Source organism: Mytilus californianus, unplaced genomic scaffold, assembly GCF_021869535.1.
Source record: "Mytilus californianus isolate M0D057914Y unplaced genomic scaffold, xbMytCali1.0.p SCAF_1, whole genome shotgun sequence".
Classification (NCBI taxonomy): Eukaryota; Metazoa; Mollusca; class Bivalvia; order Mytilida; family Mytilidae; genus Mytilus; species Mytilus californianus.
The window spans coordinates 4,283,881-4,311,707 of NW_026262581.1; the positions used below are offsets into that span (position 1 = coordinate 4,283,881).

A 27,827-nucleotide genomic window follows, 5' to 3' on the forward strand; every position below is an offset into this window, starting at 1 on the left:
TGAAAGGCATCAAAATGGCCGACTACGACCCAGAAAGAAATGATGAAAACAGTGACAATATCTTTGAAATCTTGCAAAAACAAAACATTGCTCAAGTGACAACCCAAGCATTAGAAGGGATTAAACACGAAAACACAAATGGAAATATTCTAAATGCAAAGAAATCGAAAGTTTTTAGAAATCTACCAGGTCTGCAGGTTGCACATGTTGTGAAGGAAGAAACAAATAACGAAGAGACATCATCAGATCCAAAGAGACCGCGTTTAACTGGTCTTCCTGTTACAAATACACCAGACACTTGTCCTAGTCCAGACACTGGTAAGAGGAGGAGGATACAGCACGATTACAGACGACTATCTAACTCTGGGTACTTAGATGATTATGTCAGTGGTAGGGAAAGGAGATTCTCCTCAGCAAGTGATAATTCAGATCTAAGTATGTCACCATCACCACCAAAATTGAAGACACCTGTGTCACCAAGTATAAAACTGGTTGCACCAAGTGATTTGTCGCAGAATAAAGGTACTGTTGACTGTTGTTCTGTACAATAATCAGATAGCATTGTTTTTTCTATAAGGTTAATCTCTAAATTGAAGACAGCTGGTATTACATATGAAAGATATCATTAATGTTAGCTTTGGTATAATCTGGAAATGTAGTTTCTATGCATATTGTTAATATGTATGTTCATGTACATGTATGCAGTGTTACTTATAGCAGTTAAGTACATGTACAAAATGTACATACATGTAACCCTATTCATGAAGTTATTATAAATACAGAAAATTTCAGGTCATTATAATTGTATAAAAAATACATGAGTTACAATGTATCTCATCTTATCTTTGTTAGGTTGGTGTCCCCTGAAATAACACATTGGTCAGGGATCTCCATGGATGAACATTTAATGATGGGGGGGACTTTCACCATGACAAATCCCGCGTCTACGGCATGTCGTGATTGAAAGTAAAGTATTTCATTCCTCCATATCTATGTAATGAATGGTGAACAGACTGATATATTGCTTATTATATTTATTTCATTATAGAATAGCCAATATTTTCATTAATCATTGTTAATTGTCATTTGTAACAATTCCAATATCAAGCCTGCATGGCTCCCCCTTTGTCAAGAATGACCACAAGTATGACAAGCTGTCCTTGGCTTAAGGTTCCCAATTCGTTATCTTGCTATTTTGGTAATTGTTTAGGACTAACACAATTTACAAATCGGGGGATCTTTTTTTTCACTGTCAAATTCAGAAGTCATGAACCGGTATCGAAGATTTGAGGCATCAACAACAAGAAGTTTTGTACCAAGGGCTTTAAAACTGTAATCAGGAGGACCCTTTGGATTATGATACAACACGGTTATGCAATTTATTTTAACTGCCAACAAAAATTGTGGCTAGCGAAACGAAAACAAATTTAGACTATGGGGGAAGACAATTTAACGATGGAGGTATACGTACACCATCAGAAAACAAGTCAAGGAGATCCCTGCATTGGTGAATGACAATTAATGGAAAACTACCTATTTTTGTCAAATTTGCCATTTCTCATTTCATGATTTTAATATCTTTAATATTGTTTCAGTGTCATGAGTGTGTGCACATGAATTAAATCTTCAATTTTCACCATCACACATGTTTTAATGCTTTCATGTTGATGCGGCCCCAATTTAAAAACATTTATAAGGGATTAATTTTCAACCCTTAGATTCTCAAGTATTGGGAAAACATGGCTAAGCAATATTTTCCATTCTCTATTCTATTTTCTGGTTTAATTAATTTGCTAATGATTTTTCCTTTTAACTCAAGAAATCTACATGTACTGCGAAAACATGTTTATTATAAGTAACTGCGCAAGGCCTTCAAGAAATGCTCCCTGGAGGCTTGTAAATAAGCAGTATTTTGAAGATTACTGACAAATGAGATTTTCATTGTCCATGAAATTATAGTTTTATTAATACAATGTAATAAACGACACCAAAACACTCTAATAGAGTAATGTACAAAAAATGTAGTAAAGAAAAATTCCAGAAAAGAAGTAAATAAGACTTTTTTACTTGTATCAGTAAAAAAAATCTGAATATTTAAAAGGTATATAACTCTGCCTCCAAAATAATTTACCTGTAACAGTAAATAAAAAACACATGTATAAGTAGTATACCTGACTGACATATACATGTATCTTATTATAATGGTAGGACTGGTATTTGCATGCTTTTAAGAGGCGGTTACATTTCAGAAAATGGGGGTGGAGCTTCAGTTATGGAATAACATCAAAATGAACATGTTATACCATATAGATTAGCTCCGCCTACTTTCCTCTTAGATTCTAATGGGTTTCATGTTAAGTTATCAAAGTATGTACATGTATGGTACAACATAAAATTGCAGGTAATATACCATGGTTTTCCCTCAATACACTTTTTAAGCAAATTATTTCATTAAAACATCAAAAGAAAAAATGCAATTTATATTACAAATGTAGTTATAATTTTCTTGTTTTTTTTATTACTATAGTCACTTAAAGGTCTGCTGGGCCTAAATTAATATTAAAATCAAATTAAATAACGGAGTCGTTTGTACGAAAAGCTATGAGGTAAATTTTTGTACAATACCTTGAAAATTAACAATAAAACAAAACTTACCGCCATCAGAATAATGTTAAATATCCATGTCAGAGGCAGATTAAGTGGGTAGGGGGCTTTATGGAGCTACATATATGGTTAATGAATTGAATTTTTACATGTTCCATTCCAACTGTTGCATTATTTGCCCACCACTATTTTCAAAATCTTGGATCTGCATCTGCTTGAACATCAAACATTACAAATCTGCACGTGTGCCAGACGACCATTATAAGTCAAATGCAATAATGACTTTCGCGAGCAGCCATCTCATTGGATAATTCGGTAACGTGATCAGTGTCTTATATTTGTTCAAGCTGTCAATCATTCTATTTATATTACAAATTATATATACCACATGTTATATTCATTATATAATTAACATATTTAAACAAACTCATCCTTCAGATTTGTTTGTTTAAATATGTTAACTCGTAAGAACCATGGTATATATAGTACTTATTTTCTTTAAGGGAAGGAGACCAGGACTTTTCATATTCAGGGATCTTTGATAGTTATTTTCTTTGCGGGGAGGAGTTAAGGACTTTTTTCATTCAGGGATGTTTGATTTGTAGTTATTTTTCTTTGAGGGGAGGAGGCCAGAACTTTTCCCATTCAGGGATCTCTGATCAGCATTTATTTTCTTTGAGGGGAGGAGGCCAGGACTTTTCGTATTCATGGATCTTTAATGGATACCTATTTTCTTTGAGGGGAGTAGGCCAGGACTTTTTGTATTCATGGATCTTTAATGGATACCTATTTTCTTTGAGGGGAGGAGGCTAGGACTTTTCGTATTCAGGGATCTTTAATGGATACCTATTTTCTTTGAGGGAAGGAGGTCAGGACTTTTCATGTTCAGGGATCTTTGATGGATACCTATTTTCTTTGAGGGAAGGAGACCAGGACTTTTCATATTCAGGGATCTTCGATTGATACTTATTTTCTTTGAGGGGAGGAGTTAAGGACTATTTCCTTTAAGGGATGTTTGATTGGTATTTACCAGAGACCAGGACTTTTCCTATTCAGGGATCTTTTATCAACATTTATTTTCTTTGAGGGGAGCTCGTGGAGGGCAGGACTTTTCCTATTCAGGGATCTTTGATTGACACATATTTTCTTTGAGGGGAGGAGGCCAGGACTTTTCTTGTTCAGGGATTTGGTTGATATGTATACTTATTTTCTTAGAGGGGAGCTCAATGCAAGGAGACCAGGAATGCTCAGGTTTTGATAAATGTTCTGCACAGCATGATAAGGATGTTTTATAAACATGTACATGTAGATAGTAACTTTTATACTTTGATTTTTAAAGACACATCTAAATCTGCATGTATGTCAATATAATAGGCTATATATAGCTAGCTATAGCTATGATAGAATGGCTAGGGGTTGAACATGGCTTTGCCAAATGTGAATTATTTTAAAGTTTATCTGGTGACATTTCTGGCATGGAAAAATATATTTTAAAGCATTTAAAACTTTTTTCAAAATTAATTGAAATCTTACACATGCACACAGATGGCATTATACAGCCTTCTTATACTTTAGGGGTCCCTGTACCATTGGGTCATGGTTCATTTAGCATGTTTATAGTTCGGTAAGGGTTTAGGGTTAGAGTAAGTGTTGGGTTAGGTATGGGTTAGAGTTAGGTTGAGGATGAAGGATAGATATGTGTACGTGTTGTACGGGTGTAGTTCTATGTACATTATATATATGTAGGTTGCAATGGGGACCCATAAAGTGAAAGAAGTTCCACTAAAATAAATGATTTAAAAAAAATTGATCTATGACTTCCATTTCCTTCAAGTTAAACCAATAAACTATCAGAAGTACTCCCTTTTTTTAGCTCACCTGGTTCGAAGGGCCAAGTGAGCTTTTCTCATCACTTTGCGTCCGTCGTCCGTCGTTGTCATCGTCGTCATCAGGCGTCGTCTGTTAACTTTTACAAAAATCTTCTCCTCTGAAACTACTGGGTCAAATTTAACCAAACTTGGTCACAATCATCATTTGGGTATCTAGTTTAAAAAATGTGTCCAGTGATCTGGTCAACCAACCAAGATGGCCGCCATGGCTAAAAATAGAACATAGGGGTAAAATGTAGATTTTGGCTTATATCTCTGAAACCAAAGCATTTAGAGCAAATCTGACATGAGCTAAAATTGTTTATCAGGTCAAGATCTATCTGCACTGAAATTTTCAGATGAATTGGACAACCCGTTGTTGGGTTGCTGCCCCTGAATTGGTAATTTTAAGGAAATTTTCCCGTTTTTGGTTATTATCTTGAATATTATTATAGATAGAGATAAACTGTAAACAGCAATAATGTTCAGCAAAGTAAGATCTACTAATAAGTCAACTTGACCAAAATGGTCAGTGGACCCCTTAAGGAGTTATTGCCCTTTATAGTCAATTTTTAACCATTTTTCGTAAATTTTTGTAATCTTTTACAAAAATTTTCTCCTCTGAAACTACTAAGACAAATTTAACCAAACTTGTCCACAATCATCATTAGGATATCTAGTTTAAAAAATGTGTCCGATGACCCTGCCCGCAAACCAAGATGACCGACATGGCTAAAAAATAGTACATAGGGTAAAATGCAGTTTTTGGCTCATATCTCTGAAACCAAAGCATTTAGAGCAAATCTGATGAGGATAAAATTGTTCATTAGGTCAGGATCTATCTGCCCTGAAATTTTCAGACCAATCAGGCAACACTTTGTTTGGTTGCTGCCCCTGAATTGGTAATTTTAAGAAAATTTTGCAGTTTTTGGTTATTATCTTGAATATTATTATAGATAGAGATAAACTGTAAACAGCAATAATGTTCAGCAAAGTAAGATCTACAAATAAGTCAACTTGACCAAAATAGTCAGTTGACCCCTTAAGGAGTTATTGCCCTTTATAGTCAATTTTTAACCATTTTTCGTAAATTTTTGTAATCTTTTACAAAATCTTCTCCTCTGAAACTATTAAGACAAATTTAACCAAATTTGTCCACAATCATCATTAGGGTATTTAGTTTAAAAAATGTGTCCGATGACCCTGCCCCATACCAAGATGACCGACATGGCTAAAAAATAGTACATAGGGTAAAATGCAGTTTTTGGCTCATATCTCTGAAACCAAAGCATTTAGAGCAAATCTGACATGGGGTAAAATTGTTCATTAGGTCAAGTTCTATCTGCCCTGAAATTTTCAGACAAATCAGGCAACACTTTGTTGGGTTGCTGCCCTGAATTGGTAATTTTAAGAAAATTTTGCAGCTTTTGGTTATTATCTTGAATATTATTATAGATAGAGATAAACTGTAAACAGCAATAATGTACAGCAAAGTTAGATCTACAAATAAGTCAAACATGACCAAAATTGTCAATTGACCCCTTAAGGAGTTATTGCCCTTTATAGTAAATTTTTTACAATTTTCATAAATTTTGTAAATTTTTGTAAATTTTTACAAAATATTTTCCACTGTAACTACCGGGCCAAGTTCATTATAGATAGAGATAATAGTAAGGAGCAAGAATGTTCAGTAAAATAAGATCTACAAACACATCACCATCACCAAAACACAATTTTGTCATGAATCCATCTGTGTCCTTTGTTTAATATGCACATAGACCAAGGTGAGCGACACAGGCTCTTTAGAGCCTCTAGTTTTTATTAAACAAGTTATCATTGTTCTTCCCAAACAAGAACTTGTTGGTGATCAGGTACATTGTCCAGCTGACCCTTTGGGGACCAATCAAAGTACATGTAATGTAAGAAACTTTATTTGTCTGTTCTTTCAGCCAACGAATCAGTTTGATATTTTGATTATTTTTCTTTTAGTTGTATGCCACATGGTAAAAGAGCACAAGTTACCTGATACAAAGATGAAAGAAGAAAAATCAGTATCCAATGGAATTGACAAGGCTGATGATAAGAAGGATTCTGTTGGCAAATGTAATGGGGGAGTCAGTTATCATGATACTAAGCGATCAGTGAAAGACGAAAGTCAAATTAAAACCTCTAAATCAGATGAAATTAAAACAGAAAAAGAAGGAGCTAGTGATAAGAGTCCTGTCAAAAGTCATAAAAATGAAAGTTCTGTCAAAAATGAAAGTCCTGTCAAAAATGAAAGTCCTGTCAAAAATGAAAGTCCTGTAAAGGAAAGAAGTAGTAAAACCCCATCAAAGGAGGGGCATCATCACTCAAAGCACCACCATAAACATAAACATAAACACAAGCACCATAATTCTCACGATAGAACACCCGTCAAGCAAGAGGAATCAATCTCAAGACCGAAGAACTTTGATATAAGGATGTCACCTGATGTACGAAGTTCACCAGATATACACAACTCACCATATAAAACAGAGGATGATCCTATATCTCACAATAGCATAAGAATCTTAGGGAAGAAAAGAATCCTCAATAATTGTGGCATTCAGGTTTGCCTTAAAAGAAGAACTGAAAATAAATGTATACAGGTTTCTCTAAAAGGATCAAAAGATCATCAGTCATCATCACATTCCTCCTCAAAGTCAGAAAAACACCGTGAGAAATCTAAGGAACATCGATCATCTCGTGAGCCCGCAATAGATCATAGATCCTCTCATGAGTCTTCAGGCACGAGTAAACATCATGAGAAATCTAAAGACCACCACACATCATCTTCACATTCTTCATCAAGTAAACATCAAGAGAAATCAAACAAATATGGCAGCCATTCAGCACCAAAGTCTGAAGATAAAACTAAAGCTTTGGTGGATCTCATGCAAAATAAGAACCTTGAATCCAGTAAAGATTACAGATATCGTAAATTCAGAAGTACAAAATACACTGATGAGCCATTTGCTAATTCAAAATTTCGTAAATTGTTTCATTTAGAAAAATGTTCCAATGGTGGTGGACTTGTTCTTCATGTATATCAAGATGAGCTTAGAAATCTAACGGCCGATGAAATGACAAAATTTGTGTCAGAATATTTTGATTTCGTTTATGGTGAATATCCAGAGGGAGTTGGGAACTGTGTCATGGGTATAGTTCATAGGTCAGCAGTGAACATGCCAGATTTTATTGATTATTTTTCGGAAAAGTTCCCCACTTTACACTGCCAATCAGGACTAATGGGTAAATCTGACATTGAATCCACCACAATCTCCAAATATCGTGAGAACATGATGAGTACATATAAAGATGGTACTCATCGCTCAGGTCCACTGATGCAGATAAGTGTAGTAGGAACAGTGCATGAAGAAGTTGGGGATTATTTCCCAGACTTTTTGGACATTGTTGAACAGAATCCTTTTTTAAAAGCACTAATGCCTTGGGGAGAGCGATCTGTAGTGGCAGGTATGGCAAGGAACTTAAGTAATGATGGTCCTATATTATGGTCTCGACCTGGTGAACAGATGGTTCCAACAGCTGATATGCCTAAATCACCATTTAAACGGAAAAGGTAGGATTTATGTAAACTGCAACGCTAGCAGTGGTTTTTAGTGGGAATGATGTGAGCTCATATCCACTAATATTTTGAATCTGGAGATATTTCATAGCTTAGGAATATTGAGGTTTAAAGCATCGTTACTTGTGCAAATGTATCAGATTTGAGCATTGTGTCGGATACTGTACATGTTTAAGACGGTGCTTTCATATATTCATAGGGAAAATTGCTATTAAAACATGATCATATACTTTTTGGAGCTATTTCAGAAAATAAGAGAGAAAAAAATATTTAAGACAATTAAAATGAACAAATAACTAACAAATATATGGTTGCACAAAACACAAAAATAAATAACTTCTTGGCATAAACTATTTCCTAACCATGCTAACCAGTATGTTTCATGGCAAGAGGATGGGGATAACTGAAATCATTTATCATTAATATCACTTTTAATTTTCATCACTAAATTTTAAGAAAAGACAGTTTAGTATAACAGTAGTATATTTGTAGAGTTAACCATATCAAATTCTTTATCAATCTGGATGTTCAAGTGTGCAAAAATCTGTAATTCTGTTAGTTCTTATGTGCGTCTCTAGCAAAACCTACTTATTACACTAAAACCCTAAGAACTTCAAGGAAAACTCAAAATGCATTTTAAATGATTTATATTGCTATTTTCTTACAAAAATATTTTTCAGAGGAGCAAATGAGTTGAAGAATTTGTCATATCTACCTCGAGCTTCTGAGCCTCGTGAAGTATTGGTTGAAGACAGGACACGGTGTCATGCAGATCATGTAGGGCAGGGATTTGACAGACTTACAACAGCCGCTGTTGGTGTGTTAAAGGCTGTTAAAAAATCGGATGAGTAAGTTTTTTAAAGCTTTACTTAAGAAAAACACTTACATACATGTACAATAAGCGGCTATTCTTTCATGTGGTTGTTTCTGATTCTGATGAATTTTTTCTGCAAATTTCCTTTGATTTCTTGTATTTTCAATACATTTTTGGATTTCATTGTGACAATTGAAAATTCCTTAGTTAGTTGTATTCAAGAACAGATTTAGAATATTTTAGCAATGAGATGGGTTTTAAACCTGGAATAACACATACATTTAGATGAAAGATGCTTGTCATCTGCTTAACAAAATTTATATCACATTACATGTATATATATATAATTTAAATAAGAAATTGAATGTATACAGTACAATATTTTGATTGAACCTATTAAGGGCCCATAGAGTGCATGATTACAAACATGACAGTATATCAATAAAAAATATTTACATACAGTAGATAACATGAATATACATTTAAATTTCAACAACAAAATCTTATCAGAACTCAGTCTCCCTTTGCACATTATGTAGCATTGTATTATACACTTTGTCCTAGATACACCTAGCTAGAGATAATATTTAATAAAAATGATATGCACTAAAAGAAAAGAAAAGCATACATCCAGTTTTAACATAGAGAACAACTACAGGTGACTGTACAGAACAAATGACCAAGGGTCGGTCCCTTACTTAAACTGATTGTAAGCAAGAATTGAACCTTATATATATATATATGTTGTGTACAAGTTATCATTTTGTATAAATTATAATTTGTACAAATTATAATTTGTACAAATTATAATTTGTATTTTGACTTTGTACAAATTGTAATTTGTACAAAAATTGCTTGTACAAATTACTATTTGTGCAAAATTTGACTAAAATTAACTTATAACTTGTACAATAATTTATAGTATGGATTATGTTATAAAAAAGGAATTGATACACACTAGAATTTTTATTCAATGATCACACAATAAACCTTATTTACAAAATACAAAAAATAGATCTGTATCATTGTACAAAGTCAAAATACAAATTATAATTTGTACAATTTGTACACAACATATATACATGTATATAATTACTCACTTGATAATAAATGAACCGTGATAATGACATGTCTGTGAATAAATATGACACCACTGCATTTAAACTGATGTCTGAACAAAAACCTTTTTAAAGACTGCAATTTGATACGTTGATAGATGTGTTGGTGGTCTGCTGTCTAATTGTTGTGTACCCCAAATCTCCTTTTATTCCTATACATGTACATGTATATATACACAGTGTATGGTTTGATCATTGTACTATTTGAGTTAGATACTGGTTTGTATATATATGCCATGTGCATGACTCTGCTGAAGTTACAAAATATGATAAAGTCATGTGACATTTTTATACGACCGCAAAAAAATTTTGTGGTCGTATATTGGTATGACGTTGGCGTCGTCGTCGTCCGGCGTCGTCGTCCGAAGACACATTGGTTTTCGCACTCTAACTTTAGTTTAAGTGAATGGATCTTTTTGAAATTTGACCATAAGGTTAAATACCACAAAAGGAAGGTTGGGATTGATTTTGGGGGTTATGGTACTAACAGTTAAGGAATAAAGGGGCCAAAAAGGGGCCAAAAATAAGCATTTTCTAGTTTCCAGACAATAACTGTGGAACGGTGTATGGATCTCTCTGAAATTATACTACAAGTTTCCATACCACAAAGGGATGGTTAGGATTTGCTTTGGGGGGTTATGGCTCAAACCGTTTAGGAATTAGGGGCAAAAAAGGGGGAAAAACAAGGTTGTCCTGGTTAATGGACAAATACTTTAGTACAAAACATAATTTAAAGCAGTGTAAGGGAGATAAATCAAATACATCATTGAAATTATCTCCCTTACACTGCTTTTAAATTATGTATAAAGTAATGGTAAATGAACAATAAAGATAATTTAAAACAGTGTAAGGGAGGTAATCCAAATACAACGTTTTGGTTACTTCCCTTACACTGCTTTTAAATTATGTTTAAAGAAATGCATATTTATAAAGGAAGACCAGTAAAAATATCTGCAAATGTTGCATCTTTTTTCTTACAAAAAAATCCATATGAAAGATTTGACACTATATTTTTAATTCTATTACAAAATAGATTAAGTTAGCACTATGGTAAATTTAAATGGGTAATTATGGTTGCCAACTCCATTGGACATTTGAATTGAGATTATGACCATATCTTGAGGGAAAGAATTTTTTTGGGGAAAAAAGGGGGGATAAAAAGAAATTGTGGGGGGTCAATTTTTTCTCATTTCAGATTTCAGAAATTAAAAAGAATTATTCTTCAAATATTATTTTTTTTTCAAATTTCAAATATTGAAAAATTTCAAGAAGTAATCTTTAATTGCACAGTATGGCGCATTAGATTTGTAAAATCTTTGATCACATTTATTTATTTGTTATGCCGAATCTAACAGTGTATTTATATTTTTAATTTTGGGTCCAGTTTTCAAATTGGTCTACATTAAGGTCCAAAGGGTCCAAAATTAAACTTTCTTTGATTTTAACAAAAATTGAATATATGAGGTTCTTTGATATGCTGAATCTAAACATGTATTTAGATTTTTGATTTTTGGCCCAGTTTTCAAGTTGGTCCAAATTGGGGTCCAAAATTAAACTTTGTTTGATTTCAACAAAAATTGAATATATGGGGTTCTTTGATATGCTGAATCTAACCATGTATTTAGATTTTTTATTTGTGGACCCCGCTATCAAATTGGTTCATATTGAGGTCAAAAGGGTCCAAAATTAAACTTTGTTTGATTTCATCGAAAATTGAATTATTGGGGTTCTTTGATATTCCAAATCTAACCGTGTATTTAGATTTTTAATTTTGGGTCCTGTTTTTTAAATTGGTCTACATTAAGGTCCAAAGGGTCCAAAATTAAACTTAGTTTGATTTTAACAAAAATTGAATTCTTGGGGTTCTTTGATATGCTGAATCTAAACATGTATTTAGATTTTTGATTATGGGCCCAGTTTTCAAGTTGGTCCAAAATTAAACTTTGTTTGATTTCAACAAAAATTGAATATATGAGGTTCTTTGATATGCTGAATCTAACCATGTAATTAGATTTTTTATTTGTAGGCCCCGCTATCAAATTGGTTCATATTGAGGTCAAAAGGGTCCAAAATTAAACTTTGTTTGATTTCATCAAAAATTGAATTATTGGGGTTCTTTGATATGCCAAATCTAACCGTGTTTTTAGATTTTTAATATGGGTCCTGTTTTTTAAATTGGTCTTCATTGAGGTCCAAAGGGTCCAAAATTAAACTTAGTTTGATTTTAACAAAAATTGAATTCTTAGGGTTCTTTGATATGCTGAATCAAAACATGTGTTTAGATTTTTGATTATGGGCCCAGTTTTCAAGTTGGTCCAAGTTGGGGTCCAAAATTAAACCTTTTTTTGATTTCAACAAAAATTGAATATATGGGGTTCTTTGATATGCTGAATCTAACCATGAATTTAGATTTTTTATTTGTGGGCCCCGCTATCAAATTGGTTCATATTGAGGTCAAAAGGGTCCAAAATTAAACTTTGTTTGATTTCATCAAAAATTGAATTATTGGGGTTCTTTGATATTCCAAATCTAACCGTGTATTTAGATTTTTAATTTTAAGTCCCGTTTTTTAAATTGGTCTACATTAAGGTCCAAAGGGTCCAAAATTAAACTTAGTTTGATTTTAGCAAAAATTGAATTCTTGGGGTTCTTTGATATGCTGAATCTAAACATGTGTTTAGATTTTTGATTATGGGCCCAGTTTTCAAGTTTGTCCAAGTTGGGGTCCAAAATTAAACTTTGTTTGATTTTAACAAAAATTGAATATATTGGGTTCTTTGATATGCTGAATCTAACCATGTATTTTGATTTTGGACATTGGACCATAATAGGTAAATTAAAAAAATTCCAAGTTCTTAGACCACATTCTTTCTGTGTCAGAAACCTATGCTGTGTCAAATATTTAATAACAATCCAAATTCAGAGCTGTATCAAGCTTGAATGTTGTGTCCATACTTGCCCCAACTGTTCAGGGTTCGACCTCTGCGGTCGTATCAAGCTGCGCCTCAGCGAAGCATTTTATTTAACTAGGATTTATTCTTCCTAATTTTGTACTTTCATGTAGATTTTATATTTTTTTCTTAGTATTGTTAGTTTTGGGGAAAATTCTCCCGAAACCACAAAAAAAGAACGAATTTTTCCAACAATCAGACAAGTACTATAAATCTGAAATGGTAAAAGTGAAATAGAAAAAAATGAAAGTACTGTTGGAAGAATATTGTTTTGTTGACAGTAATTATAAGATATTTGAATGTAACATTTGGGATATCTTAAATTTATTACAGCACATGTTCGGATAGAGTGGTAAAAGATGTGATTTGTTTTCATCCTGGAGATTTCCCTCAGCTTGTACAGAAGTTACAGCTTGACCTCCATGAACCTCCTGTATCTCAGGTACTACATTTATATAGAACATATAATAACCAAAAAGTTAAATGGGATGAAGAAGTACAGCTGCCAGCACTTCTTTTATCTTACAGTTTGTCTATGGTGGGACTCTACATCTGGTTGCAGAATGTTTAAAGCATACATTCATTTCAGGTCATGTTAAATCAAGTACACTGCTTTGGTCTAGTCATGTTAGAGAAATATTGTTACACTTTATTTCATAGCTATAGGTTTTGTTGGCAATTTGCCCTTAAAATTCAGTGGCAAAGATTTTCTAACTTTGTTAAAGTTTGCCCCATATTTCAGACCAAACTGTTTATTATCTTGAAGGATATTATGTTTTCGATGTACCCATCAGTCTGTCCTATCTTATCATCTTCATTTTGTATCATTGATGGATGAAAAGGTTGGTGTTTAATGTCCAGTGGTAATTGCTACATGCATATCAAGATGAGAGCATGTTCATGTGATAGGAATGTGAAACCTGCATTGTACTAAACCAACACACTGAGCTGGATTTTTAACCTGTTAGTTGACCACACTTTTAGACTTTTCTCCTAAATCCTTCGTGTGAAGGGAGAAGCACCAAATACCTTCAAGTCTTTAGCTTTACCTAGCCAAGGATTAAAACCCACAACCTCCCTCACTCAAGTAGACCACACTTCCACCAGACCACCCAGCATGCCCAGGTGTTCATCTATTATAACTTGTATTGGGCTAATATTTCAGAAGGTAAAAACACATGACAATCCATATTTTGTATGTATATGGAAAATGATCTGAATTTAGGGATAAGTTTAAGTGGTGAGGTTACTTTATCAGTTTCTAAATATATAAACAACAGGACAACTAGATTTGGTCTGGAATGTTATAAAGGTACATATCTAAATGACAGTTTTCAGCTGACCCAGATTTCCTCAGCTTCTATGTTTGGCATAAAAAACCATTATAAGGCATACATATGTGTTTGACAGAGTTCACAAGACCTTGAGCTTTATTCATGGTCTATTGTACAGTGTTATAAAATCTCTTGCTGTTTTTAATTTTTCCAGAAATTGTAAGAATAGGTCATCTGTGTAATCTATAGAATGTAAGTCATACTTACCTATCTGAAAAGATACCGCTTCTGTGGTCTCGTGGTAGTTTGCTTGTCTCAGGTGCAGGAGGTCATGGGTTGGATCCCTTGCCTGGTCACACCAAAGAATTTTTAATTGGTATTTATGGCTTCTCCACTAAGAATGTGGCAATAAGGAGTAATAGCAGAGGATGATTGGCTGAGAGTCAGAATAATGTGTCCAGGACGGCTGACATATCATCCTGTTACCTTGCATTGCAAGCTAGCACATAAAAAAAAAACAGGCTCAGGTTGTTTGTCTAATACAGAGCAGGGTTCATATTCCTATTGCATAGGATGGTGTATTTATATGACGTGATTCTGAAGCGGCGTTAGCCCTGCATAAAAAAACTGCTTACTTTCTATTTCATTTAGTCTATGTATTTAGTTGGCTACTGCTTGACAAGTGCATAAATAAAGCATATTACTAAGACTTAAGACTAGTGTATAAAATCATACTGAACATATGCCGTTATTTTATATTTTCTAGTGCATTACCTGGGTAGAAGATGCAAAGTTAAATCAGTTGCGGAGAGAAGGTATGCGCTATGCCAGAATATCTTTACGAGATAATGATGTTTATTTTATTCCAAGAAATGTAGTACATCAATTCAAAACTGTCTCTGCTGTTACAAGTATTGCTTGGCATACCAGACTGAAGATATATTATCCAGAATTAGACACTGCTATTGAGACAAAGAATGAAGTTAAATCTTCAACCAAAAGGGAGGTAAGCCACATTACAAAAGATGAAAAACATGTGACAAAAGATGAAAAGCATGTACCAAAAGATGAAAAACATGCAACAAAAGACGAAAAACATGCAACAAAAGATGAAAAAAAAGTATCAAAACATGACAAAAGAAAGGAAGAAAAATCTGTTGTTAAACATGATAAAATAAAAGAGGAAAAGCATTCAAAACATGAAGAAAGAAAAAGAGAAGAAAAATATTCATCTAAACATGGAGAGAGAAAGAAAGAAGAAAAAATAGCTGCTAATCAAGTTGAAAAGAGTAAAGACAGTAAGACTGTTACAATATTAAAGGATGACAGTAAACCTATTGCAATATTAAAGGAGAGTAAAAGAGAAGAAAAGTTGTCTGAACAAAAGCATATCATTAGAAATCAGGAAACACAAATTCAGCAAAATGGATGTGTAAATAACCCTTTGGATATTGAAAAGGATAGTAGATATACAGAAGTTGGTATGAGTCAAGGTGGTGACCTTGACAGATATGTCATAGAGGGGCCTGCAAAGGATAGTATAAATACTGAAGTTCCTATGAGTCTAGGTGGTGATAGATATGTCATAGAGGGGCCTGCAATGGAAAGTAGAAATACTGAAGTTCCTATGAGTCTAGGTGGTGATAGATATGTCATAGAGGGGCCTGCAAAGGATAGTAGAAATACTGAAGTTCCTATGAGTCTAGGTGGTGATAGATATGTCATAGAGGGGCCTGCAAAGGATAGTATAAATACTGAAGTTGTTATGAGTCAAGTTGGTGACAGATATGTCATAGAGGGGCCTGAAAAGGATAGTATTAATACTGAAGTTGGTATGAGTCAAGATGGTGACATTGTTAGATATGTCAAAGAGGGGCCTGCAAAGGATAGTTTAAATACTGAAGTTCCTATGAGTCAAGGTGGTGACATTGATAGATATGTCAATGAGGGGCCAGCTAAGGATAGTAGAAATACTGAAGTTCCTATGGGTCAAGGTGGTGACCTTGACAGATATGTCATAGAGGGGCCTGAAAAGGAGAAACACATAATGGAAGTTGAATCATGTTCTGAACAAACTCTAGAAAAGGATGATTGTGAAAAAAATAGTAAAAGTCATGAAACAAGCACAACATTAATGATCAAAGAGCAAGATACTTTACAAATTAGAGAGAAAGAATTTGACAATTTTGCTTTAGATACTTGTGATATGGAAACCGAGGAGAATGGATCAGTAGTTCCTGTTGCAGCAGGTATAGTTTTATCAGAAGGAGTTTGTGAACAACTTTCTGTGAATGAACTTGTGTCAGATGGACAAAAATCTGTATCTCCAGTTACAGAAATGCAAGTTGAACAAATGGAAAATAAAGATTCAACTGAAATCCTCAGAGAAACAATAGCTTTGTCAAAAGAAAATGGTCAACAGGACAGCGCCTTACCAGAAAATCTTCCACAAGTGATTACTGGTACTATTCAAACAAAGCCTGTACGGAAAGATAAACAAAACCTCTTTGAAAACCTTTTTGGCACACAACTAAATGCAAATAACCTCATTTCAGATGGCAGCAGCAATACACAAGACAGTGTGCAATACACACAGAATTCATAGTGTTTGTAAATGCATTGGAGTATGGTCTCGAAATTTATTTATTTATTTTTATATTTGAAATTATTCATTAACCTCAGATCCTAACTTTAAACATTGTGTACCTTTAAATTTTTCAAAATATTCAGGTAGATTTGATTTTTTATTTGATTGACATAAAACGTAACAGATGTTGCTGCCAGAAAAGGAGAAAATGTTATAGATATATAAATTAAAAGTTATGTATGCAAATTCTTAAGTGATCACAGAAATTGATGGTTATTTTATGGATTGAGTCTTATTTATACTATCTGCTACTTAGATCATTTGGATTTATAAGGATAGTTTGTTATTTTTCAAATGCAAATTTCTGTGATGTATTAATTTACATGAATATATTTATACTGTAATGAGGCTAGTGAAACAAAAGGTTGTGAAGATCTGTCGGAATATTAAGAAAACTAATTGTGGGAAAGACAATTTAATTAAACCTGTGTAACTCACAGGAAAATTGTTTTGTTCATCATTACAGTTTGTACAAGAGCTTTATAATCACCATTTAAAGTTAAATGGGTAAAATCAGATTTTTAGAGGAGGAAAAATATAAATCAAAAAACTGAACTAAGGGAAAAATACTTAAGTTATTCTGCATTCAAAATGTGAAGGATTAGCCAATTTCTTAACTATAAATCCTACTGAATGTAAACAGCTTCCCTGAGTGAAAATGCAGTTTGGAAACAGTGGCGGATCCAGAAATTTTCAAAAGTGGGGGCCCACTGACTGCCTAAGAGGGGGACCGCTCCGGTCATGCTTCAGTGATTCCCTATATAATCAACCAAATTTTTCCGAAAAAAAGGGGGCCGGGCTCCCTGGGCCCCCCCTAAATCCGCCTCTGGGAAAAATGAGGCCCTGATTTTGATATGGTGTGTGAAATTCAGAGTGAAACAGATGAAATGTTTCACATGTTCCTGGGTTGACGAAATTAAATATGTGCTCATTATATGATTAAATTCTTGGGCACAAGATTTGATTATATTTGCATCATGTATATATGTATTCATTTTTTTTTGTAACACAGCTAAAATAAATAGATAAATTCATGATAAAATGTTGAAAAAAATTAACTTTGAAAAACAAACAAAATGGAAATTTTGTTAAATAGTTTTATATTTGAGGTCATAATTCCATTTAATCCTGATTATTTGACGAATTAAATTAAACAGGGTTCGTGCTATTGTGTGACTAGGGTAAAGAAGTCACTTTTCCATCTGCCACTTTGCTTTTCCCATGCCAATAGAGATATCTTATTGCCTGATGTTTCAACAGTCGCTTGCATCATCCGTAATTTTAAGTTTTGATGTAACAGCAATTTTTCAATTTTTTTTTTTATTATGTCTTTGGTTAAGAAATTTTCAAAATAGAGGAATGAATATTAAAAAGAAAACTTACCCTGCTTGAAACCACGCTACCACCTACTCGTTTGTTAGACAGGGACTTTAACAAATGGAAGGAGTATATATAACTTATAAATTATCATTTAACAAGTCCCTTTTTATGCCCCACCTAGGGGCATTATGTTTTTCGGTCTGTGTGTCCGTCCGTCTGTTCGTTCGTTCGTACGTCCGTCCATAAATCGCGCTTCAGGTTAAAGTTTTTGATCAAGGTAGTTTTTGATGAAGTTGAAGTCCAATCAACTTGAAACTTAGTACACATGTTCCCTATGATATGATCTTTCTAATTTTAATGCCAAATTAGAGTTTTGACCCCAATTTCACGGTCCACCGAACATAGAAAATTATAGTGCGAGTGGGGCATCAGTGTACTATGGACACATTCTTGTTCATGTTAAATTATATCAAATAAATGTTAAATTTTATATATGAAAACCATATTTAAAAAAAAAAAATAATCATGTGCTGACCTGCAAAATGAATGTGTGCAAGTGTAGATAAAGCTGCCACAAATGTAATGAGTTTTACATGCAAATGTAATGCATGAGGATATCAACTATGTTTGAAATGGAACAGTACGAAATGATTTTTTTTTAATATTTCCATATTTTAATATTTTTGTGAATGTATATCTGTATATAGTACACGTTATATAGCATTTTGAAGTGCTTTTAATTTGATCTGTGAAGACACATTATTTGTTATATTAATTGTTAAAGTTGTTTTTATGTTGAATATGTACATGTTTACATTGTAAATACTTTCTTGTCACATAAGTAATCCAGGGCAAATCATGTCTTAATGTAATTCTACAGTGTGTTATAAATAGTACAGATAGATCATGAAAATCAATTTTATACATTTTGTAAATTTATTCTTTCAGCTTTAATTCTCATTCTGCTCTGAAAATATACATTTAAAATAATATTTGTGATTCATACAGTAAATTGAAAATCTGGGGCCTTTCTGTCAGAGCTAATCATTTATTTATTTTTTTCAATTTTCAAGCTTGATTAAATGAAAACAGGAAAAATTATTATTTCATAAACTCTTTGACTTTAAGAAATTAATTTTGCAATAACTTTAATAATACAACAATGTATTATGTAAGTAAATTTATGTTTGGTAAACATTTTCATTACATAAAAAGATGAGAAAGACCACAGTTTTGAAAACAATTTTATTTTAGAATAATAATTTGGAAAATAAGGCATAATGACATCTTTTGTTTGGAGACTGGAAGCTTTTTCACAAAACAATCTTACCACTAAAATCATGAAAATTGGTTTATTTAACCCTTCTAAAAAAAAAACAAGTTATTTTTTATGCTTGAAATGTCATTCTTACACAAAACAATTTGTTTTGTTTTGCAATGAAATGTATGGTTTATTTTACACAACACTGCAAGTGTGGTAATTGTTTTGTTTATTTACTTATTTTACATGAAACTGCATTCAATGTATTTGAGTTAGTGGTATTACACCTCAGTATATAAGCTGATGCTTTATTTCAAGATCATTTGTGTATTCCAATATAGATAAACACAGATAGGATCAGCTGCATAATGTTATGTTAAAAAAATTGACATGTATGATTCAATTTAGATTGGTCAATTGTTTAAGTACTTCATAAAATGTTGGCATTGTTTTAAACAAAAAAACCACAAAGAAGGGCAAGATATTTCAATAATTCTTGAAGGTTATTTAATTACTATACCCTTTTTCCTATTTTGCACATACATATAAAAAAAAACTTTTTAAATGGGTTTCTTAATCTGAACTTTTAAAAGGTGTAACATTAAAGATTTCACTATTTATGATTAATTGGCAGCTTAAAAGATACATTGCAAGTTCTTCTTTAATAAAAAAAAATCCAATGGTTCTATTGGAAGCTGAGATACATGTACATCCTGTTAGATCAATAATCTTACAAAGTATATAAATTCTTTACAACATGTTCACCAGTTACCTAGACTTAACAAACTCTAGAGTAACATCATCATAACAAAGTTGTTCTAACATTTTGCAGTAGTTAGATCAGTAAAACAATGTCCACACATTTGTCTTTATAATATAAGAGATTATATAAAACCTAGTCTTTGTTATTGTACAGTATTTGTTATTTGTTATCTTTGTATATATTTCTCATCTTATTATGTTACTTGATTTCTGTACATTAAAATATGTCATTTCAATTCTATCATTTTACTATGTCACTTCAGTTCTATGTCAACTGATTATGTCACTTCAATTCTATGTCATTTTACTATGTAGCTTCAATTCTATGTCATTTTACTATGTAGCTTCAATTCTATGTAAACTGATTATTCTACTTCAATTCCAAGTCAACTGATTATGTCACTTCAATTCTATGTCAACTGATTATGTCACTTCAATTCTGTGTCATTTTACTATGTCCTTTCAATTTAATGTGAACTGATTATGCTACTTCAATTCTATGTCAACTGATTATGTAACTTCAATTCTTTGTCAACTGATTATGTCACTTCAATTCTATGATTTCTGATTATGTTACTTCAATTTTATTTCAACTGAGTATGTTACTTCAATTTTATGTCAACTGATTATGTCACCTTAATTATATGTCAACTGAGTATGTTACTTTATTTCTATGTACATTTTTTTCATTTCTTTCTCTTGCCAAATCTGGTTTAGGGGTTAAGGCTATATAAAGCAGTAGAAATAATTATCTTCTCAGAAACAGAGGAATTACAGTACCTAACACTTATAAAACAGTCACTTTCTCATATTCTCTTAAATTAGATACAATAGTTTTATTTCTATGCCACTTTGAATAAGAAAATTGATATGATGTTATACTTGAAAAAAATTCATCACACAGAACCTTTTTCAAAACCCATTTTCACTGCCAAAAAGAAAGCTAGTATGAAAGAGTCAGACATTTTAGATTAACCCTAGAGAATAGATAGATATCTTTATGCATCATGATTTTAGACAATAATATGCATGCAAACATTAATGGGTCTATTTAATGGACTCCTCAAAATCTATTTTGAGACCTCATTGGGCTTATGATGCTATGATACCAGAAAAATTTGATGCCATATTTGACATTACACCAATGAGGAACTGAGAATAGCAAAAAACACAAATTGACCCTAAAATAATCAACTTGTTGAGGAAATATAAATGGCTTTACTAATTAGACTATTATTGTTACTTTTTGCTTCATTTTTCATTTGAAAAATTAGTGTCTGAGAATTGGATAGTTAATTTTACTTGACCTTATTCAGTTTTCATACATACCTTTTATATCAGTTGTTTTTTACGTGGGAAACTAAAGGATAAGAGGAGTAAGGGCTGTATTATTGAAATCTGGTATATTAAATGACTACATGTGTATCAAAGTTTAGTCGATAGAAATATTTTTCTAAAATTGAATTACCAATAGTGCATTTCAATAAGTGTTTGGATGCTTTTGGATTAGAGATTATATTGGTAACAAACAACAGCCAGTTATATATTTTAGTTTTAAAGGAAACATTTAATGCAGAACGCAACCAAATTAGAGATTTTACCAGCATGAGTATATTAATAGATTATAGATTATATTTTTTTCTTATATTGAATCTTTTTTACATGTAGTTTAACTGTTTATATTTCCTAAAACACAATATTGTTCTCAAGAAGGAATTTTTGACATTTTTATCAGAAACCTAGTTAAAGCTCCATTTTAGTAACTTTTGAAATCAATTATTATAGAAATATGAATGTATGTACACTTTGAGTCCCATGTACCTTGGAAAGAAATATATATAATAAATAAATATGATTATGTAGTTACATTCAAGTCAGGAAAATATGTTTTTCAAAAGATCAACAAATCTTTAAAATTTATAAGCAGCAACATGCACATTGATAATGACATTATCGTCTTTTCAAAAATTCAAATAAATCATGCATGTTTAGGATGATAAATCATGTTTGCAAACATTCCATATTTTTTGCTATCAAAGTGTGAATGAAATATTGATGACATAGATGAGAAAAATAAAGTGCAAGTATGTTATCCTGTTAGGTTTTGGTGCAGAAATTTTATGCATATCATATGACACACTGTAGAATTTTAAATTTCTAGAGGCTGTAACTGCATGTACTGGTTTCTAAAACTTTAAAATAGATTAGTTCGGTGATTGCTCATTTCTTCATAGAAAATAAGCCCATCTTTCCTATTTAGTTGCGGTTCTCAGGATTAGATTTTTCACCATTTCCTTTTCTGATGTTAATGAAGACAACACTTTAATAGTTAGAAAAAGATAATAATAGTAAGAAGCCTTCAACAAATGGATTTTGTTTTCTTCATATACATATTATGTATATGATATTTTTTCATTCATTTGTAGTCGGATATTCGTCAAGCTCAAATCTTATTTGGTCATATTTTGTTTTCAATTATTTTTATTTCCTATTAAATGTAGATTCTCTCACCATTTGACATGTTATAACAAAATGTTCAGCTTTCTCTATTGTATATGAGTGTCATACTTACTTTTTATACGACTGCAAAAAAATTTTTGTGGTCGTATATTGGTATGACGTCGTCGTCCGAAGACACATTGGTTTTCGCACTCTAACTTTAGTTTAAGTGAATGGATCTCTATGAAATTTTACCACAAGGTTCAATACCACAAAAGGAAGGTTGGGATTGATTTTAAGGGTTATGGTACCAACAGTTAAGGAATTAGGGGCCAAAAATAAGCATTTTTGTAACTTCCAGACATAACTTGTGTGTTAGTGTATGGATCTCTCTGACATTGTACCACAAGGTACCATACCACTAAAGGAAAGGCTGTGATTGATTTTGGGGGTAATTGCCTCAAAATTTTAGAATTAGGGGCCAAAAAGGGGCAAAAAAACAAGCATTTTTCTAGTTTCAGGATAATAACTTGTGTGTAAGTGTATGGATCTTTCTGAAATTGTACTACAAGGTTCCATATCACAAAGGGAAAGCTGGAATTGAGTTTGGGGGTAATTGCCCAAAACGTTTAGGAATAAGGGGCCAAAAGGGGGCCAAAAATAAGCATTTTTTCTAGTTTCCAGACAATAACTTGTGTTAAAGTGTATGGATCTCTCTGAAATTGTACTGCAAGGTACCATACCACTAAAGGAAAGGCTGGGATTGATTTTGGGGGTAATTGCCTCAAAATTTTAGGAATTAGGGCCCAAAAAGGGGAAAAAAACAAGCATTTTTCTAGTTTCAGGACCATAACTTGTGTGCAAGTGTATGGATCTTTCTGAAATTGTACTACAATGTTCCATATCACAAAGGGAAAGCTGGAATTGAGTTTGGGGGTAATTGCCCAAAACGTTTAGGAATAAGGGGCCAAAAATAAGCATTTTTCTAGTTTCCAGACAATAACTTGTGTTCAAGTGTATGGATCTCTCTGAAATTGTACTGCAAGGTACCATACCACTAAAGGAAAGGCTGGGATTGATTTTGGGGGTAATTGCCTCAAAATTTTAGGAATTAGGGGCCAAAAAGGGAAAAAAAAACAAGCATTTTTCTAGTTTCAGGACCATAACTTGTGTGTAAGTGTATGGATCTTTCTGAAATTGTACTACAAGGTTCCATATCACAAAGGGAAAGCTGGAATTGAGTTTGGGGGTAATTGCCCAAAACGTTTAGGAATAAGGGGCCAAAAGGGGGCCAAAAATAAGCATTTTTTCTAGTTTCCAGACAATAACTTGTGTTCAAGTGTATGAATCTCTCTGAAATTGTACTGCAAGGTACCATACCACTAAAGGAAAGGCTGGGATTAATTTTGGGGGTAATTGCCTCAAAATTTTAGGAATTAGGGCCCAAAAAGGGGAAAAAAACAAGCATTTTTCTAGTTTCAGGACCATAACTTGTGTGCAAGTGTATGGATCTTTCTGAAATTGTACTACAAGGTTCCATATCACAAAGGGAAAGCTGGAATTGAGTTTGGGGGTAATTGCCCAAAACGTTTAGGAATAAGGGGCCAAAAATAAGCATTTTTCTAGTTTCCAGACAATAACTTGTGTTCAAGTGTATGGATCTCTCTGAAATTGTACTGCAAGGTACCATACCACTAAAGGAAAGGCTGGGATTGATTTTGGGGGTAATTGCCTCAAAATTTTAGGAATTGGGGGCAAAAAAGGGGGAAAAAAACAAGCATTTTTCTAGTTTCAGGACCATAACTTGTGTGTAAGTGTATGGATCTTTCTGAAATTGTACTACAAGGTTCCATATCACAAAGGGAAAGCTGGAATTGAGTTTGGGGGTAATTGCCCAAAACGTTTAGGGATAAGGGGCCAAAAGGGGGCCAAAAATAAGCATTTTTCTAGTTTCCAGACAATAACTTGTGTTCAAGTGTATGAATCTCTCTGAAATTGTAGTGCAAGGTACTATACCACAAAGGGAAGGCTGGGATTGATTTTGGGGGTAATTTCCTCAAAATTTTAGGAATAAGGGGCCAAAAAGGGGCAAAAAAACAAGCATTTTTCTAGTTCAGGACAATAACTTGTGTGTTAGTGTATGGATCTTTATGAAATTGTACAACAAGGTTCCATAATACAAAGGGAAAGCTGGGTTAGAGTTTGGGGTAATTGCCCTAAACGTTTAGGAATTTGGGGCCAAAAAGGGGCAAAAAAACGCATTTTTCTAGATTCCAGACAATAACTTGTGTTCAAGTGTATGGATCTCTCTGAAATTGTACTGCAAGGCACCATACATTGTAACACAAAGGGAAGGCTGGGATTGAGTTTTGGGGTGATGAATCATAAGGGGGTTCAAAAAATTTGAGGGGGGATTTTCTTTTTTTTTTTTTTCTTTAAAATTTTCCATTTTAAATTGGTTACTTCTGATTTATATATAAAAGCAAATAATAATGATATGGTTTGAATAGGTAAATTAAATTTTTTTTAAGTTCTTAGACCACATGTGTCAAAAACCTATGCTGTGTCAAATATTTAATCACAATCCAAATTCAGTGCTGTATCAAGCTTGAATGTTGTGTCCATACTTGCCCTAACAGTTCAGGGTTCGACCTCTGCGGTCGTATCAAGCTGCGCCCAGCGGAGCATTTTATCTAACTAGGTATTTAAAATATGCCATTGAAAAAGTTGGTTGTCTGTTGCATGAGAATTTTCTACATATCAGTTCGAAGTAGAAAAAAACAACCTGTAATCTCTGTTTAGGCTCCATTTTAATGTTTTCTAATTAAGCAGGTGTATGACCATATATATTTGGTATACCGTTTCATAAGGATCCTGGCATCTCAATTGTAAGCTATTTATGTGTCAGCACCACCTCTATCATACTTTATTGACTTTTCTTTCAAATTTTGTTTATAAAATTTTTAACGGTAGACCTTAGCTAATTTAAAACTGTTATCTTAATCTCATTTTTTTTTATAAATATTGCAGCCTAACTCTGTCATATTCAGTTACATCTGCTGTGTTTTCATGCCCATGGTTCAGTTGGAAGTTTTCTGATAGACGAGGAAACACAGTCCATTAAATACTTGTAAATTTTGCTACAAAGTAGGTGGGACATGTCTGTAAACAGTTTTATTGATTTAATACTTTAAAGTTTTATAGTTTTTAGTAGAATTACCAAGATTTTCTGTATGTGCCTGAATCATGGGAACATTAAGGTGGTAGAAAATTAAAATATTACCAAATACCAAGATCAACTATAGACTGTTTGATTTTATATAGGTTATTTGATAAAAATCTGGCTAAAACTTTAGCTTTAATATATTTACTGAAATATGATATGGCAGCTTTGAAGTCTTTGTATTTTCTTCATTTCCAATATTAGTATGATTTGTGTTTATTTGTTCCTGCACTATTCTGATAATTATTTAGTTTATTGGAAATCTATGTCTAATATCTGTCATCACATTGTGTCTACTTTTCATTAGTGAGAACATTTCATACATTCAGCACCATGCAGCCCATCTAAAAACAAGCTAAAATGAAAGTGTTGCTTTGCAGGTCTTCTGTCAAATGTTTGATTTATATATTTTTAGATAAAGTTCAGGTAAAGAAACAAAATTGGACACAAGGGTATGCTGTGGTTGTCTTAAGAACTCATTAAAAATAAAATGTAAATAGACAACAACATCTAGGATCTAATTTGGGTTTCATTCCAGTTGATCAATTTTTTGACAGAATTGCTGCCCTTGGACCTAGATGTACTGACCCAGACTTTTTACTGTTATGCCTGCATTTGTTGGAGCTACATAAGGGTATAATGATGACTGACAGATAAACTCCATGTTTTTTTCATGTTGACCGTATTTTTGGCAGAACGTATCTCCAACCCTAAATGTAAATGAATGCTATTAGATACTATTAATAGTTCTTTAATGGGCTGGATGATGCTAAAGGTGTGGGATAAGCTTGATAAGGTTATACAGTAGTCATTCATTGAAGACATTGATAGTACCTGACTGATACCCTTTCTTTCAAGCTTTTAGTTTAATATGCATATACTGTATAGTAGAATCAGATTACATTTTAGCAGTAGAGTCACTTTAGTTAGATTTTGGAGTTCTGAAACATTACATTAATAATCTAATGGCAGTTTTCCTTTTGTGTCTGTATCATTTTTCCAGTTTTAATGTTGTTAAGTCTAGTGCTAATAACATAACTAATTACGAGTTAGATTTCTGGACAACTAGATGATTTTTCTAACATTCATGTTTTTTCTTGTCTTTACAATTAACATCCTGTTGAGTTTTGTTTTATACAAATATCTATTTATGTATAATACTGATCTGTTAAGTGTGCTTGTAGATATTGATGAAATATAGAACATTCATATAATATTTTGTGTTTTGATTTTGTTTATCAACATATATGTCCAAAGTCCACATTCACATTAAGTGTATGCCAAAGTCATATTTTTAGCTCGCATGTCACATGGCCCAAGTTTGCTTTAAGCAGTTGTTTTCTTTCTCCTCTTGACCACCAGTCAAATTTTAACACAACCATATATTGTAGAATAATATAAGGAAGGTCCTTGATTGAAGTCTTCATTTTATTCTGTTTGGATAAAAAAGATGGCCTCAAGAGGCAATCTTTGATTCTAATTGCCAAAATTAAAAAAAAAAATGTCTTCTCAGAAATAACACAATGTGTGTTTTGAAACTTCAAATAAAGTGTGATGGAAACACCCACTTTTCACTCTCCCCATATAATATATTTAATATGGATATGGTTGTAACTGTAGTGGGATAGGTAACACATAATAGAAAAACAAAGGAAATGGGGTATCCATCCATGAGACAAAATCAGTACATGCACAGCAAAAAACACACAATAAGCAAAGGAAAAGCTCTTTATTGCTGTTCTTCATCTCAAAGTCACAGTAAGGCCTTCAACACAGAGCAAAAACTCACCTCACTGCAAGTTTAAAACGGCCCCTAGCACCGGCTTGAGCTGAATTCTTTGCAAAAATAATAAATTTGGATAGACTTTGTAAGATGTAAACCACCTAATCGGGCCTGGTCAAAAAAAGAACATACTGGAAAGTAGTACATATTTAAAAC

General features: G+C 32.7%; 1 protein-coding gene and 1 long non-coding RNA gene across 7 annotated transcripts; one reads left to right on the forward strand and one right to left on the reverse strand.

Moving 5' to 3' along the window:
• Positions 1 to 27,104, forward strand: LOC127739208 (uncharacterized). 6 transcript variants are annotated; one of them, XR_008000354.1, is made up of 6 exons: positions 1 to 522; positions 6,462 to 8,073; positions 8,760 to 8,927; positions 13,296 to 13,404; positions 15,003 to 23,711; positions 24,673 to 27,104. XR_008000354.1 is itself a non-coding variant. In XM_052250838.1 (6 exons), the coding sequence occupies exons 1-6, from the start codon at positions 15 to 17 to the stop codon at positions 16,839 to 16,841; spliced, it is 4,167 nt and encodes a 1,388-aa protein (XP_052106798.1). In that variant the 5' UTR covers positions 1 to 14; the 3' UTR covers positions 16,842 to 27,104. The 6 variants fall into 6 exon arrangements, 2 of the variants coding, with proteins under 2 accessions (XP_052106798.1, XP_052106791.1); XR_008000325.1 differs by having other exon boundaries at positions 15,003 to 23,075; positions 23,400 to 27,104; XR_008000336.1 differs by having other exon boundaries at positions 15,003 to 23,075; positions 23,712 to 27,104.
• On the reverse strand, positions 10,295 to 13,035 carry LOC127698444 (uncharacterized). The gene is made up of 2 exons (XR_007980842.1): positions 12,351 to 13,035; positions 10,295 to 12,088 (listed from the first exon to the last, which is right to left on the reverse strand). It is a non-coding gene; the product is annotated as an uncharacterized LOC127698444 (long non-coding RNA).
• Positions 27,105 to 27,827: the final 723 nt, after the last annotated feature.